A 14,389-nucleotide genomic window follows, 5' to 3' on the forward strand; every position below is an offset into this window, starting at 1 on the left:
TAAAATAAGCATAAATAACCCCAAAATGAAAATACTCATTACTGATGTGAGTAGCAGTAACTTTACCTCTGCTTATAATGATCTGTGCAGCAACTGTTTTTCATACCTAATGATGCTATGACGTACCAATAATATGTAAATAACTGTGTTATGAGTAGACTCTCCGTCTATGTACACGTTTACTTTTCTCATAGTTAACCTCAGAAAATGAAGTTGTCGTTTTATTTTCCACAGAAATCATGAGAATATTGTTCCCATGATTTCTTTTATACCATGTGAGGCTCTGATATCCCGACGTCCTTTCCCGGCTGCGTGTCGTACCGTATGTGTTAAAGTGGGGTCGGAGCGAGTCCGGCTTCAGGAATCGATCGGCCCCGGGAGCTGGACCGGACCTCGTCTGCATCACATCCATCAGAGCGGCGGCACAGAACAGATGGCAGAACGATGTATTTAAAGGCATTACACTCGAGCTAATGGCGAGCCTTAGAGGGAACAGTCATTTACCCCTGTGAGTGGTCACTTCCCAGCACAGCGTCATTTAAAATGATGTCCGCCGCCCGATACACTCTCTTGGATTCAATTTGGAAATGTATTCATATTTACTCAGCGTACCTGCATTGCATTTGTATGGATCAGTCGGGGTAAACGTAAAACTGAGCAAATTGAATCAACATATTGGGACGGGGCGTACGTGGGGGCGTTAGCGAGCAGCCGGGGTCAGCGCGATGCCTTTTATGATGTCCCCCTGAAATCTATCTGAATCACATTAAATTGGATCTAAAGATGTGCAGACACATACATCACAGTAAATGGTGGTGGAGCAGCGCTCGCCAACAATCCCACCTCAACAATCGGGTTATGGGATCGGCTTTAGATCCTATTAATAATTCACAATCTTGTTAGGGGAGAACAAACATTTCTGTTCAGGCTATTCCAGCTGTGGGATTGTTATTCCAGGCGGTGGCGGCGGCCTCGGCGTGAGCACAGAGGCTGTGAAATGTAAGCCGTCCGTGTGTGGAAGAATAACTCCATGTTATTTCACAGTCTCTGCTTTCTTTATTAAAGCGCCGTCACAGTAAACACATCGCCTGCCGGCTCCCTCTCAAGGCGAGGACCTCAGAGTCGGTTCTGAAGTACAGACGCGGCCTCACGTGACTCATTTAACCTCCGCTAACAGGTGACAAAATATTAACACATGTGGAATACTGGAGTAAAGTAACCCGAATACTTCGAACTCGAGTCCATTTTGCAGTAACCTTTAAATCTTTTTTCTCCCAAAACGTCTTGTCATTTATGTTTGTAATTAAAAACATTTTTGTATTATTCCAAATAATAAAATAATTACATGGATCCTAAATATTCTGATTATTTTAATAAAGAAAGAAAAGGTAGACTGACCTCTCACCTCAGTGAGGACCTCATCCCAACCCTGCATTACATCATCTCTGATGTGGGCAAATATAAAAATAATCATAAAAAAGTTTGATGTTTGTTTAGTTTTCCCTCTGCCTTTTTCTTTCTTTTCATTTTACAAACTATTTTATATATATATATAGGTAGGTTGTAATATTGTAATAATGTTTACTTTCTTTACTATGTCGATCTCTGTTTAGATTCTTTTATTCTTTTATTATTTTTCTTGTTACTGCAGAAGGGATTTGTTGAAAAATGTGGATTATTTATCTGTGTGTGTGTGTGTGTGTGTGTGTGTGTGTGTGTGTGTGTGTGTGTGTGAGGTTTATGGTGTGTTGTGTGTAGACACACAGATGAAATATTTCTTCGTCCATGTGAGAAATAAACAGTGAGCAAAAGTGTCAGTTTGGTTCAGATGTTTGTACAAAAGTTAAAATCAGACACAGCGATGATGATAAATCATCCTCATCTGTGTGATGAAGAGTTCAGTCCTGGCAGCTGATGATGATGATGATGAAGAGGAGGAGATGAGCAGCTGGATGGGTGATTGTGTTGTGTCATGCTGCCTCCTGCTGGTGGAGATGCTGTCCTGCACCCACAGTCTGATGTGGCATTCAGGTCTGTCCTGTAAAGTCTAAAATCAGATGACCGAGTTTTGCTGTGACTGATTGTTTATGATTGATCGTCTCTGCGGGTGTGTGTGGCACTGATGCTGTTCTGCCTGACGATGACCCTGCTGTACATCTTCTGCTGCTCTTCCTTATACGCGTCCTTCACCTTCCCTCGCTTTAGGCTTCCGTCCCTGAAATGGAGAAAAAAAAAATCAGGAAGGAAGTTTTCACTGAGAATCTCAATCTTGCAGTTTCTTCGAAATAGATTGAAAAACAGTAAAAGATGGTTTTCGACACAGAATTGATGCTGTGATGGATTATAAATATCATATAGTCATAACTTCGGGACTCAAACACAAAAAACTACTCATTAATTTATTATTTACAGCGCGTAATCATTTGCTTGTTAGTTTTATTGAGTCGTGCGGACACGTCACTTTAAATGAGCCCTTTTCTCTGTGAGCTCGCTCGGCTGAGAGAAAATGGTCCCTGCTGCTGAGGTGAAATCCTTCAGCTCGCTGTATGTGAAAGCAGACGTCGCCACGACTGACACCTACAAACCGGGACGAACAAACTAAATCTAACGTTCAGTGTTTGATTCAGAACAAAGTTGTTATTTCATCATTTAAAAAAGTGTTTTCTATCTTTAAACTGTTGTAATGTAGATACAAACTTCAAGTGAGATGTACTTAACTGTACTGAGTAATCTGAGTACTCACCATGCCAGGTCAAGCAGTCCTCCCCGACAAGCAACGGCAGATTTCACTCTGTTGGCAAACTGGACTGCATCCTCTCCATCCTGAAAACACCCCGCGGTCATGTTAGCTGTGATCACATGACTCTCACAATCTGTGTGTGTGTGTGTGTGTGTGTGTGTGTGTGTGTGTGTGTGCGTGTGTGAGAGAGTGTGTTTATGCTTCGGTAACACTGCTTTTAAAAGCCCAAATGGCGAGCAGCACAGCATTTAACTCCTCGTCTTCATCTGCAGAGCTGTCATCACCATCATCACCCTCCATCAAAAGAGACGCTGGAGGGCGATGATGATGATGCTCAGGTGTTACAGTGTCGCCTTCCTGACACAGTGAAGCAGATGCTGCCCCAATCAGGTCAGAGTGGGAATTACAGCATGGGCAGATCACTGAAAATCAAAGGAAAGCGCTCAAACCTTCAGACGTCAGGCCTTCAGGAAGTCCAGACTAACTCTGGATGAAACACAAAATAATTCATTGGGTTAACCCTCTGGGGTCAACAGACACTTTCTAAGGATAGTGCTCGTTATAACTTGCTGCTGAAAAACAAACAAAACAAGAAAAAAAACCTTTTCCTATTGGTGGAAAAATGTGATGTGCTCCTCGTCTTATAGTGGACAGAAACTATTTTTTGGAGTGGCACAAGTCATTTGTGTGGCATCTTATTGTGAGGGTTATAGAAAAAACGCCCGAGGCACTGGCTGCATTTTTAGGTAAATGGTTGTATATAACTTTGTTGTTTGCAACTCTTGTGCATAGGTTTCTAAACAGTACAATTTCTATGCGCTTTGCACTTTGTGTCTTTATTGTGTTTCTATTTGAGGCCTTTCAGTATTATTGTGTGTGTGTGCGTTTCTCATCAGTTAACAGTTAATGTTTGCTATATTAGTGTCAAATGATTTATGCTCAGACGTTTGGTGATGTAAACGTTGGTGGGAAGTTTGTTGGTCACAAGCAGAACGTCGATCAGCTGATCTTTTCTACCTGTTGTTTCCTGTGAGGTCATGTGACGGGTGACCCCTGATGGATTAATCAGTATGTGTGTGAAAGGTTAAAGGCCAAAAATATAGTTTAATTTCCCCACTCGTACTTCAGATCCCTCACTGGGGTGTTTCTAGAGACGTTGACCTCCGAGGCGTACCTGTATGGTCATGGGTGGGAGGTACCACACATTGACGACGATGGCCCAACTGGTCATGGTGCGCAGCAGATAGCTGACCATGTTGTACTTGCTGCTGTTCCAGAAAGCATCACCCAAGCGAGGGTCGTACTGAGACACAAAGGGAGTGAAGGTGAGTCAGGTTCTCAAAGCTGATTGGCTCAGGTAAAACATTCTCTGGACTAATCGATCATCGTGCAGCTTTGCTACCTTGATGGCGACGGGATGGATCGTTCCTCCGATCTCAAAGCTGCCCTTCTTAAACATCATGACCGACGTGTTGTTGATACAAGTTCCTGTTACAGAGACACAAACAGACAATATACAGCCATCAAATCATGATTATCATTACCACCACCATCATCATCATCATCACCACCACCATCATGTGACGCTGACCTTCAGGAAATATAAGGATGGGAAGTTTGGTCTTTGCTGCTACGTGAGCTCTGAGCCTGCAGAGAGGAAGCACACGTCAGTGAGTCATCAAACACATCTGCATCAACACTTTCACAAAACAGCTGTAATTACAGATGTTCCCATTCTCTCGCTGTTTGACTGTAATGTGGTCACAAACCCTGAGTGTGACCCTCGAGCTCGAGGCTGTGGTGAGCATTTAGTTCACAGGAAGTGACCCTGGACCAATTCAGCTGACTCATCAAAGCGTTACGCCACACGGCCGCAGCTCGCCGAGGAGACAGCAAGGTAAACATCAACAGTTGATCATCAGCAGCTCGGCAGAGGATGAAACACACGCACAAACATACACACAGGCTCCTGATCCACCGGCTCTGACAGGCAGAGCCACGCTGAACTACCTCCTGAGCCAACGGAACAAATTAAAGGTCACGGTGCTAAAAATGTGTGATCATACGGGCCGCACCCAGCTGTCACTGATGTCAGAGCATCTCCACCATCACGGTTTGGAGCAGAAATAAAAACGTCTGACTCTGTCTGGCAGGTGAAATCGTTTACAGTCAGCCTCACCTGCTGGTCACCGCGTGGCGGTCTTTCATCTCCGACCTCTCAAACCAAACATGAGGGCACGACCTCACCATCGACCTCTGGATGACCCCCATCAGACCTCCATGAATCTGCCCCACCTGAGGACAACATAGCATCAAGACAACAGAACACACACACATGTACAAACACACAAAGGCACGCCGACACACACACATAAACACACACCCACGCACGCATGACACTTACCATGGCATAGCAGCCGTCATTGGCCAGGATCACCACATCGATGGGCGTGGTGTGATTAGCCACGCAGATCCCTCCTTTCTGAGGTCGGTTCTCTCTGCAGAAAGAAACACGTGTTCAGATCGACAGGAAGTGCTCGACAGGAAGCACTTGACAGGAAGCGATGAAGTGGACTGACTTGTTGTGGTAGCGGATGGTGGCCGACAGCGCCCGGGCACAGATCCTGTAGCAGGTCAGGTGGACAACTTCGCTCAGCCAGTACTTCACACTGAAACAGATGCACATGCTCAGTCTGTGCCTCGCCGAGGCAGTCACCAAAGCTGTGAACCGTGGAAGCGCCATACCTGTTCTCAGGCAGAAATCCAACTAGAGTCGTTCCAATCACAAGCCACGAGAGGCCGATGATGGCCAGAGTAATCCTGCAGAGACATGAGGAGGAGAAGGTGAAAATCCCCCTGATCAGAACTGTCTCACTTTTATTCACTGAGAAGGCCTCAGAGAGAAAGTAGCTCTGTCACCTGGTTTCTGAATGATGGGTGTAACCATACAAACTGCACATGTACAGACTGCACTGCGGTGATGATGGTTTGGAGATAATTACAGCTAACTGCTCATCTATTATCTGTTTTCTCACCAGTGATGTGTTACAGTGAGCAGCACTTCCTGTTTATTAGTTAAAAGCAGAAGATGTAAGCACTGGAGTGACCTGAGAGCACTGAAACGTGCCTCTGGCTGAATTGCTTCACCGCTGTGAGAGCTGCTGTTCCTGTTGCAAAGGCCAATGATGCTGAAATCAGTGCCTCCCCGGGTAGGTGAGAGGTCGAGCTGTGACACACTGACCTGAGAGGGAAGAGGACACAATAGCGCACGAACACGCCGATGCCCCAGAAGATGGTGAGGCGGAGGCTGATGTAGCGGAAGTTCTGGTTGGTGCGGGTCAGGAGGTTCCAGGAGGCCAGCTCCTCAGAGGAGAAGCGCTGGGTCACCTGGTCGTCCACGATGCTCTCCAGGCCCTTCTTGCAGAAATACAAGGCGTCACTCAGAGCAAACTCACCGCCTTCCAGAGACCGAGAACGCCGCAACTGCTCCATCTCCTCCTCCATCGAGCCCTCCGCTCGCTCGATGATCCCTGGGTCATCAGAGAGTTTCAGAAAGAGTTCAGCAGGACCAGAGTTTAACAAAGACACAGTGGAGACGAGAGAGGAAGGAACAAAGAACAGCACCGCGTTTAGTCTCACTGTCTTTATTTGAGCATATATCATGTATTTTCATATGTTTTATCAAACTCCTCCTGTCTCTGTGATTTTCTTTTAAAAGCCTGTGTGACTGTCTTGATGCATGATCAATCATCCAGGTAAGCAAATCTCAATCGTTGATTCTGTTCATCTGGATTCTTCAGTGGGAGAAACATTTCATCATCATCCAAGTGATTTCTTCAGTCTCAGCTGACTCCAGGTTTCCAACCTTTGAACAGAACCTGACTGCAGGTTTCCCCAATCTTATAAACAGTACATGTGCATACTAACTGAAACTAGCACCACTGGTGAAAAATGGGCTGTGAGGTCAGTTCCTTAATCTTAACCATTGCAGCCATTCCCCAACTCTCTGTAAATGCTACTCATGGTCATAACAATGATCATGAAACTGACCTCACATTGTTCGTCAGTGGGCTGGTTTCAGGCAAATTTACTGTTTACAAGATTGGGGAAACCTGCAGTCAGCTGAGACTGAAGAAGTCACTTGGATGATGATGAAACGTTTCTCCTACTGAAAACATCAACTCTTTGAGAACCAGTGTGATTGTTTCTGTGTCGCTATGTGTTTTCATCTGTTTTGGGGGTCATTTTGTTCTCTGTGTGGTGGTTTTGTGTCTCTCTGTAGTTGTTTAGAGTCTCATATTTTTTGTTGTTGTCATGTTTGTGTGTCTTCCTGTTTCCATGTCTTTGTCCTTGAATTAACCCAAAAGTGACCTTTTTTTTAAACGTTGGTCACTTTCCTGTCCTTAAGGACGTTTGACTCTGTGTGAAAGGTTCTTGTATTTATTTCTATTTTTTTTTCTGATCTTGTGCCTCAGAAAAAGTTTGCAGTAAATCTGTGAGGCCTACAGGCTGTTAAGGGTTAAACCTCTGACACAGCAGCAAAGCAGCAGTACCTGTGTTTGTTATTAACGTGTGTGTTAGTGTGTGTGTCTGAGTTTCTCAGGCTTCTGTTTGACCAGCGTTATGTAAGCAGCTGTTGCATCATCATCCTGAGACGAGCCATGTGCTTCTCTCCCTGACCTACAGCCCAACATCAGATGCTGCAGCTGACCAATAGGAAGCCCCCACCCTCGGGGCACAGCGTCACGTGATCTGTGCTCGCAGCCCAAACATCCAAACAGGAACAGGAGCTGAAACTCCAAGCAGCAGCACAGAGGAATCTCTTTCTGCTTTTAAAGTCTTGTGCGCCACATCAGAACGGAACAAAAGTTTGATCAGTCATGAGATCAACGGGATTATTGGTTTATTTAATAAATACAGTTTCAATTTGACCAAATGTGATCATTTAACATAGCGATTCACTGTTTAAAGCCTTAAAAATCTAATTTTAGTTTTTTCAAATATTATTCTAATGTTATTAGAAATTATTTATTGTAAAAACATTATTATTTCTGATTTTTATTATGACACGGATTATGACAATATCCAACGGCTTTGTACCTCATTTATTATAAATATATGTATATATATATATTATGTATATATACATATATATTATAGTTTCTTTATTTAAAGTGTCTTTTTAAAATTAGATTTATATAATTATATAAAAATGTTATTATAAAACATATATACATGACATATACATAATTTTATTTTGATGTTTTTTATTCCCTGTTTAAAATATTTTTCCTGTTTTTATTATATTTGTTATTGAGGACGATGAGTTTTTATCTGACAGCTTTTGCTGTCCGGTAGTTTTTACATAAATGTGAATAATCAAACTTCTCTGATGATGTATTTCTACGTCTGATCATTAGTCATTATTTATTGATTAACTGACACACTGAATGTTTTCTGCTGTGATGCGAGCAGACTCACCATTGGGCAGCGGTGCGGGTACGCTGGGCTGCTCCTCGCGTCCTCTCTGGATTCGTATCGTGGCCCACTGCAATGTTATTAGGACAGATGACCTCTGACCCCACTCTGCCGCTGCTGCTCATTGCACAACTTTACACACATGTTGACCATAGACATGAATTCCTCTGAGGACAGCTTACCTCAAGTAGTTTAACCAGGATCTGGATGTAGACGCTGGTGACACCCAGAGAGAGGCCGAACATGGCGGGCAGCGTGATGAAGAACACGACTACAAATATCCACAGCTGGAAAACAGCCACGGCCACGGTCCACAGGTCCTCCATTGCTGACAGCTTGCAGGTCACCTCATCATCTGCAAACAGGAGGTTAAAGGAGGCGTTCCCATCATGTTCCCCTGAGGACGAACCAAAAACGCTCTGACCTGCTCCCCATCACCTCCACCACAGTCAGCATGCCATCCTTCTCCCCAATATACTTTCATTCTTTGACTTTCCAGAACAGAAGTAAATGATCATTGAATAGGAACAGCTTTATTCATTTCTATGCTGATGACAGTTGTTTACTAATCAGCTCCTTCTGCCAACAAAATTCTGTCTAATCTACTTACAGGATCTTCTTCTAAACATTTTAAGCTCCAGATTCTAAAAAGTTTTTAAAACTATTATTTCAAGCAAAAACGTCAAAGAAAAATAACATAACATATAATACATAACAACTTTAAGGTACTTATGCTCAAGTATTTCTGCTTTTTTATTATTCTATAATACTCCAAACCTTTTCAGTTATGACTGTAGATTTATTTTGGGAGTTTGTTTATGATTATCATCTTTCTTTCTGACCTGCTTTTAACTAAATGTGCTAAATGTGCTCATGTATTGTGTATATGTATAAAACAAAGTCTTATACAAATGAAAGAACATTTTAATTCATATTACAGCTGTTGCTGAATTGAAGTTATAATAATAGAAATATTTTAGGTTTCTGTTTGTTTGTTTTTTACCAACAAAACATCAAATATTTGATTGAATATAGGTTAAAAATGTGAATTTCATATTTGTCTGCTTTTAAATGAGAGGAAGGTGAAGAGTTTTGACTATTGCGTGAGAAAGACAAATAAGGCATTTCATTATATCACAGGCTGTTTAAAAACCAAGTGCACATATTTAACTAATGCATAATTAATACATATATGTTTACAGCCCTTTTAAAACACATATAACCCTTTAAAACTTGTAATTTAATGTAATATAAAAACAACAAATTTTAATTGACATAAAAATTTATAATGAGAAAATGACCATTTTGAACTCAGAATGAAATCAGTTGTTAACTACAGGTTCATATACTGACTATAAAACAGTCACTCACAGCAGTAAATGAAGTAGTTTTAAAACTTTAGCAGAACAATCAGTTTAGCTGTTAAAACAACAACAACAACAAACATTCAAAACTATGATTATTAAACAGCCTGCGGTGACTCTGGAAGTTTAACTCTTACCTGTAATCGAGTATTTGTACGTTTCAAATCCAAAGTACCGTTACAGGAGTGAATTACTAGAGCTATTGTTCGGATAAAGGAAGTTAGACCCGGTAGTCCGACTATCTAAACTGAACTAACCCGGGTTACCGGGACAGGACCCCCACAGAAGGCCCTGTTTCAGTGGAAGTGTGCCTAGGAGCGAGGAGAGGCGAGCGGGTGCTGCTGTCCGGAGAAACTGAACCTTCAGCCCGCTGGTTTTATGGTTAGCTCGCTAACCAGCCCGCTCCTCCTGCAGCGGAGCCTGCTGCGCACGAAAAAAATTCGCAGCGTATGACTGCGCGTATGTGACGCGTCTGTGTTTGTGATGAAACGGCATCATGGCGGAGCCCACTGTCCGCTTGCCCGGGATCGTTTTAGCTTCCCTCATGTTTCAGCACGTTAACAGTGACTCCGATGTGGTAATGAGCTCTTTTACTCGTCATTAAAACTGATGAATTCTTATTGAGCCTTTGTGGGTGATTATGTAGTATTATTGGGAAAGCTAGCAAATAGAACAGACGCGCCAGGTGTTAGTATCAGGCTTTAAAGTTGATAAATTCGTATTTATTAGTTTAATTATTCGGATTTCAGCGTGTCGTTTGATGCAGCGAAGAACAGTTTGTCGTCTAAGTGAAGTCAAAACTCCCCCTGTGGTGTTTCTTCAACTTTTAAACTAGCTAACCGCTCTCAGGTTCCAAACAAACCAGACTCCATTCAAAAATCTACTAATTTAACCAGGTCCCGGTAAGAAGTCAAACAGTGTAAAACATATTAAAAAATATTTTAATATTCAGACAGGTCTGTAGGAAAATTCGGTACATCCATGATCCAACACGGAACGATTACGCGAGTCGAGTTTTGCATGAAACCCGAGATGTTACTGCTCCTTTTCAACCATTCCCGTCGGTGCAAACCACACTCCATTCACAGATTTTAGGTTTTAATGTAACACCGATTATTCTCGTGTATTCGTGCACTTTTAAACAGATCCCCAAATTAACGATGATCTGTTGGTAAATTCGGCATATGGTTAATCCAACTATTGAATCTTACTGAAGACATAATTTAATTGAAAAATTGGTGCTCAGTTCTCGTCCACCACCGTGTTTCAGAATACACCAGACTACATTTAAAAAATGTAAAGTTTAATGAAAATGGCTCCTGACAAGAAAACGTTAGCGTGAAACATAATCAAATACATTCAAGTATTCAGGTAGGTCTGTTGGTAAATTTGGCATATATTTTAATATTTATGTAAAAATGCTGTAGCTGAAATGATTATATTCAGTAAACAAATGCTTATAGATGTAGGGTTTTTATATCTGGTTTTATTCATCCATCAGGAGGGGTTGATCCTCGGAGAGAGCAGGTTTGACGAGCAGGTCACCATCAGCGACTCTCAGGCCGATCACATCCACATCGAGGAAACATACAGTAAGTGCATCTCAATTAACTGTACGGTTACACGAGTACTACAGTTACTGGTACACTTTTAGGAATGTCTGTTTTCTCTGACAGACGTCCAGAAGCACATCGCCTGCCACAGACTGAACACGTGAGTGATGCATCGTGACGTAATCATGCCATCGTGTGTGTGCTGTGTTCTTATGTAAAGGTGTGTCTGTGTGTCAGTCTGTACAGCAGGGATGGACAGGTGAACGCGGAGGAGCTACACAAGCTGCTGGCAGAGAACAAGCAGGTGAGTGGGGTGGGGAGAAGGTTTCGGCATGATGCGATCATGTGATTGACGTGTTCGGCTTGTGAAGGAGAGCGTGATCGGCTGGTACCGGCAGCGCAGGAACTCGGAGCAGCAGATGACCTTCAGAGAGAAGCTGGTGCACGAGAACCTGAAGAGCGCTCTCTCCAACCCTCACATGATCTTTGTGCTGCTGACTCCCACCAAGACGACACCGCCAGGCTCCACGCACAGGATGGAGTACTCGGCCTTCATCTCCCGCAGCAGGTGGCGCTCTGAGTATACCTGAATATCTTTATATCAGCTTGCTCTCTAGCGTTGTCTCTTAATCCTCTACAAAGACACATCATCTCATAGATTTTACCCAAATGTGGAGTTTGTGTTGTGGGAGGTTGCTCCTTTGGTGACATTTGAAATCAGTCCACAGAGTTAGCAAAGGTGGGCTTTTTTTTTTTTTTTTAAGTTATTAGATTAAAATAATCTACCCCGGGGCTCCAGAACGATGCCCTGAGGAACACCATCAGAATCTGAGACTGCCAAACCTCTGTCTGCCTGAAGTTCCCGTATGAAACCTCTTAAAGATAATTTTTACTGTTAAAGCTGATCAACCAGGTCACTGCCACCTGTTTGTGTTGGATGAATGTTTCTTAGTTTTATATAAAAAGAAAAGAAAAAACCTCATTTTACTCAGCAGGTGCTGGCAACTTAAATATCAGAAGAAACTGAGTGTGAATGAAGTGAAATGTTGTATAATTATTAAAATGCTCCAGTTGGCTTTTAAAGTGAATAAAAACAACTGGGAGGCATTCAGGGACACTGGTGAGGCTTTAAGGTCAGTCACAGAGGTCTAAAACATCTCAGCTTTGGGTGAAGCAATCAGGTCAGTTAGAGGAACGTTGAATGAAAACAGGTAGGTGGAGGCGGGTGGACAGCTCGGTGTTTCCACGTTTAACTGACTCGTGTCTTTTCCTTATGGTTTGTGTTTCTTCTTCTCCTGTGGAGGCACTTCATGAACGTCCCCGTGCTCATCACCAACCTCGGCCTCCTCGAGCAGCTTTCTTACTGGAAGGTGTCGGCGCCGTGCTCTGCAGCCGGTTACAGCCTCACAATGAAGAAACACGGGTATGCCCCGCCCACGCTGGCACGTTTACACCGTGTCTGTGTTTCTGCTGGCATAACTGAGATCTCTTTGTTTCAGGTCAAAGTTCTTCTGCTCCAGCGGGCTGCTGAAGGAGGTGAACGAAGTGAATAAGATGAACGACTCGCTGCAGGTGGAGCTGCAGGTGAGCAAAATTGTCAGAGCACCTGAACTTCCTGCCACCTCACTTCCTGTTTGATTCACTCTGCATCCTTCTGTTTGTGAACAGAAAACGTGCAGAGACGTGGAGGAGAGCGAACGCCTGGTCGAAATGCTGCAGACGGAGGTGTCAGCCCTGAGGACGAAGCTCAGAGAGAGACAGCAGAGCGAATCAGGAAAAGGTTTCAGATTATTTTATCTAATCTCACACAGCAGCGGGATTAGATGAATTTCCGGTATCTGCCTCTTCCCGACACCAGAGACACGTCTCAGGATCAGCCCAGCATTTTAAAAACACAACGCAGAAACTCTTTCCGTGCTAACATGTGGACAAGGAAAACTGAGAGTTAGTCTCATAATGTCAAAGGTGTTGTGTGATTTGTGGGCTTTTGATTGGCCAGTATTTTGTCGTGGTTAGGTCTATATCACTGCGTGTTGCTTTGGCGTGCTCTCCACAGACTGTGAAGTCGCTCTTTGCATTTTCATGGAGAGAATTTTTCGATTTTTTCACATTTTAAAAATTCGACCAGTTAGAAATTAAAATAATAATAATGATGAATATTTGGTTCGCAGTGATAATTAAAGTGGTAGGTGAAGGTGAAAACCCTGACAGGAGAGGAAAAAGGAAGTGCCAGTTTAATGTCTTTATTTAAAATCACGGTTGGCTGATGACCTGCAGTAAAAATGTTTCTGAACTTTTGCACTTTCTCCATGAACAGAAAGCGCCGCCGACCCCGGCGAGCCAAGGAAAAACCGGCTGCTTCAGGAGGCCGTCAGGGCGCTGCTCGCCTCCTCGCCGCTCTTCCACACTCAGACGCTCACGCTGCAGGGACTTCCTGTTCCTGACCACACAGATGACATTTCCACGACAGCAAGGGAGGCGCCGCCGCCGAGCGCAACAAACTGCCGTAAAAGGTTGAGGGAAATGCTGCCAGAGAAGGAGAGGAAACGCAGGAGGAGCAAGAGCTGAGTCCAGGACGTATCCAAGTTCTGTCGGATGTTTTTGGAACCGGTCTGTTTAAAAGAACTGTTATTGATAAAGTTTGTTTCAAAAAAGGACAGCAGAGGTTCTTTTTACCTGAGCAGGTGTAAAGTTCAGACTCTTCACGCTCAGATGGAGGACTGGTTTGATTTAGACTTCCAGCTGTGACACTTTGGTGTTTGTTCCAGATGTTCGGTTTTAGAGTCATCGGGTTTTTACCTTTTCTTTGGTTTCAAAGTTTTTGCCTGACCTTCAGTTGATCTCGCGCTCACAAAGAAACTGTTTCACACTGCGTTTTATTTTTCACTGTAAAGGATGAAGCGTGCGTTCCATTAAAGGTCTGACCGTGTGCGGTCATTCGAGTTTATCTTCAGACTGCAGCAGAAATCATAAAGCTCTGAATTACACAAACCTGCCTGTTTTTATTTTCTGTTTCAAATAAATCAGAGGAGTCAAACATGTGGCTTGGGGACCAGAATCAGCCCACGACAGAGTCCGGTCCAGTCCAGGTGGTGGTGAGAACTCTAAAAACTGATGAAATGCAAGAAGAGTTTTCTCCCACAGCCGGTCTCACCGGCTCAATGAGGCCAACTGATTTTTCTCCATAAACACGAACCTTCTGGGTTTTACCGGCTCTGTACGAGGCGACGGGACTTCAGAGATCCCGGGTTACG

The 14,389-nt window shown here is 43.4% G+C and overlaps 2 protein-coding genes across 2 annotated transcripts; one reads left to right on the forward strand and one right to left on the reverse strand.

The window, feature by feature from the left end:
* Positions 1–1,602: 1,602 nt before the first annotated feature.
* Positions 1,603–10,010, reverse strand: gpat3 (glycerol-3-phosphate acyltransferase 3). Its single transcript, XM_026174672.1, has 13 exons — positions 9,720–10,010; positions 8,401–8,573; positions 8,222–8,288; positions 5,982–6,270; positions 5,486–5,560; positions 5,320–5,409; positions 5,145–5,238; positions 4,920–5,035; positions 4,332–4,387; positions 4,143–4,228; positions 3,915–4,043; positions 2,744–2,823; positions 1,603–2,215 (listed from the first exon to the last, which is right to left on the reverse strand). The coding sequence occupies exons 2-13, from the start codon at positions 8,542–8,544 to the stop codon at positions 2,086–2,088; spliced, it is 1,356 nt and encodes a 451-aa protein (XP_026030457.1). The 5' UTR covers positions 8,545–8,573; positions 9,720–10,010; the 3' UTR covers positions 1,603–2,085.
* Positions 10,011–10,015: 5 nt separating this feature from the next.
* On the forward strand, positions 10,016–14,126 carry abraxas1 (abraxas 1, BRCA1 A complex subunit). Its single transcript, XM_026174673.1, has 9 exons — positions 10,016–10,159; positions 11,084–11,174; positions 11,259–11,295; positions 11,373–11,439; positions 11,507–11,703; positions 12,439–12,558; positions 12,635–12,719; positions 12,804–12,915; positions 13,453–14,126. The coding sequence occupies exons 1-9, from the start codon at positions 10,079–10,081 to the stop codon at positions 13,701–13,703; spliced, it is 1,041 nt and encodes a 346-aa protein (XP_026030458.1). The 5' UTR covers positions 10,016–10,078; the 3' UTR covers positions 13,704–14,126.
* The last annotated feature ends 263 nt before the right edge of the window (positions 14,127–14,389 follow it).

The sequence above is a fragment of the Astatotilapia calliptera genome, chromosome 7, assembly GCF_900246225.1.
Source record: "Astatotilapia calliptera chromosome 7, fAstCal1.2, whole genome shotgun sequence".
Taxonomy (NCBI): Eukaryota; Metazoa; Chordata; class Actinopteri; order Cichliformes; family Cichlidae; genus Astatotilapia; species Astatotilapia calliptera.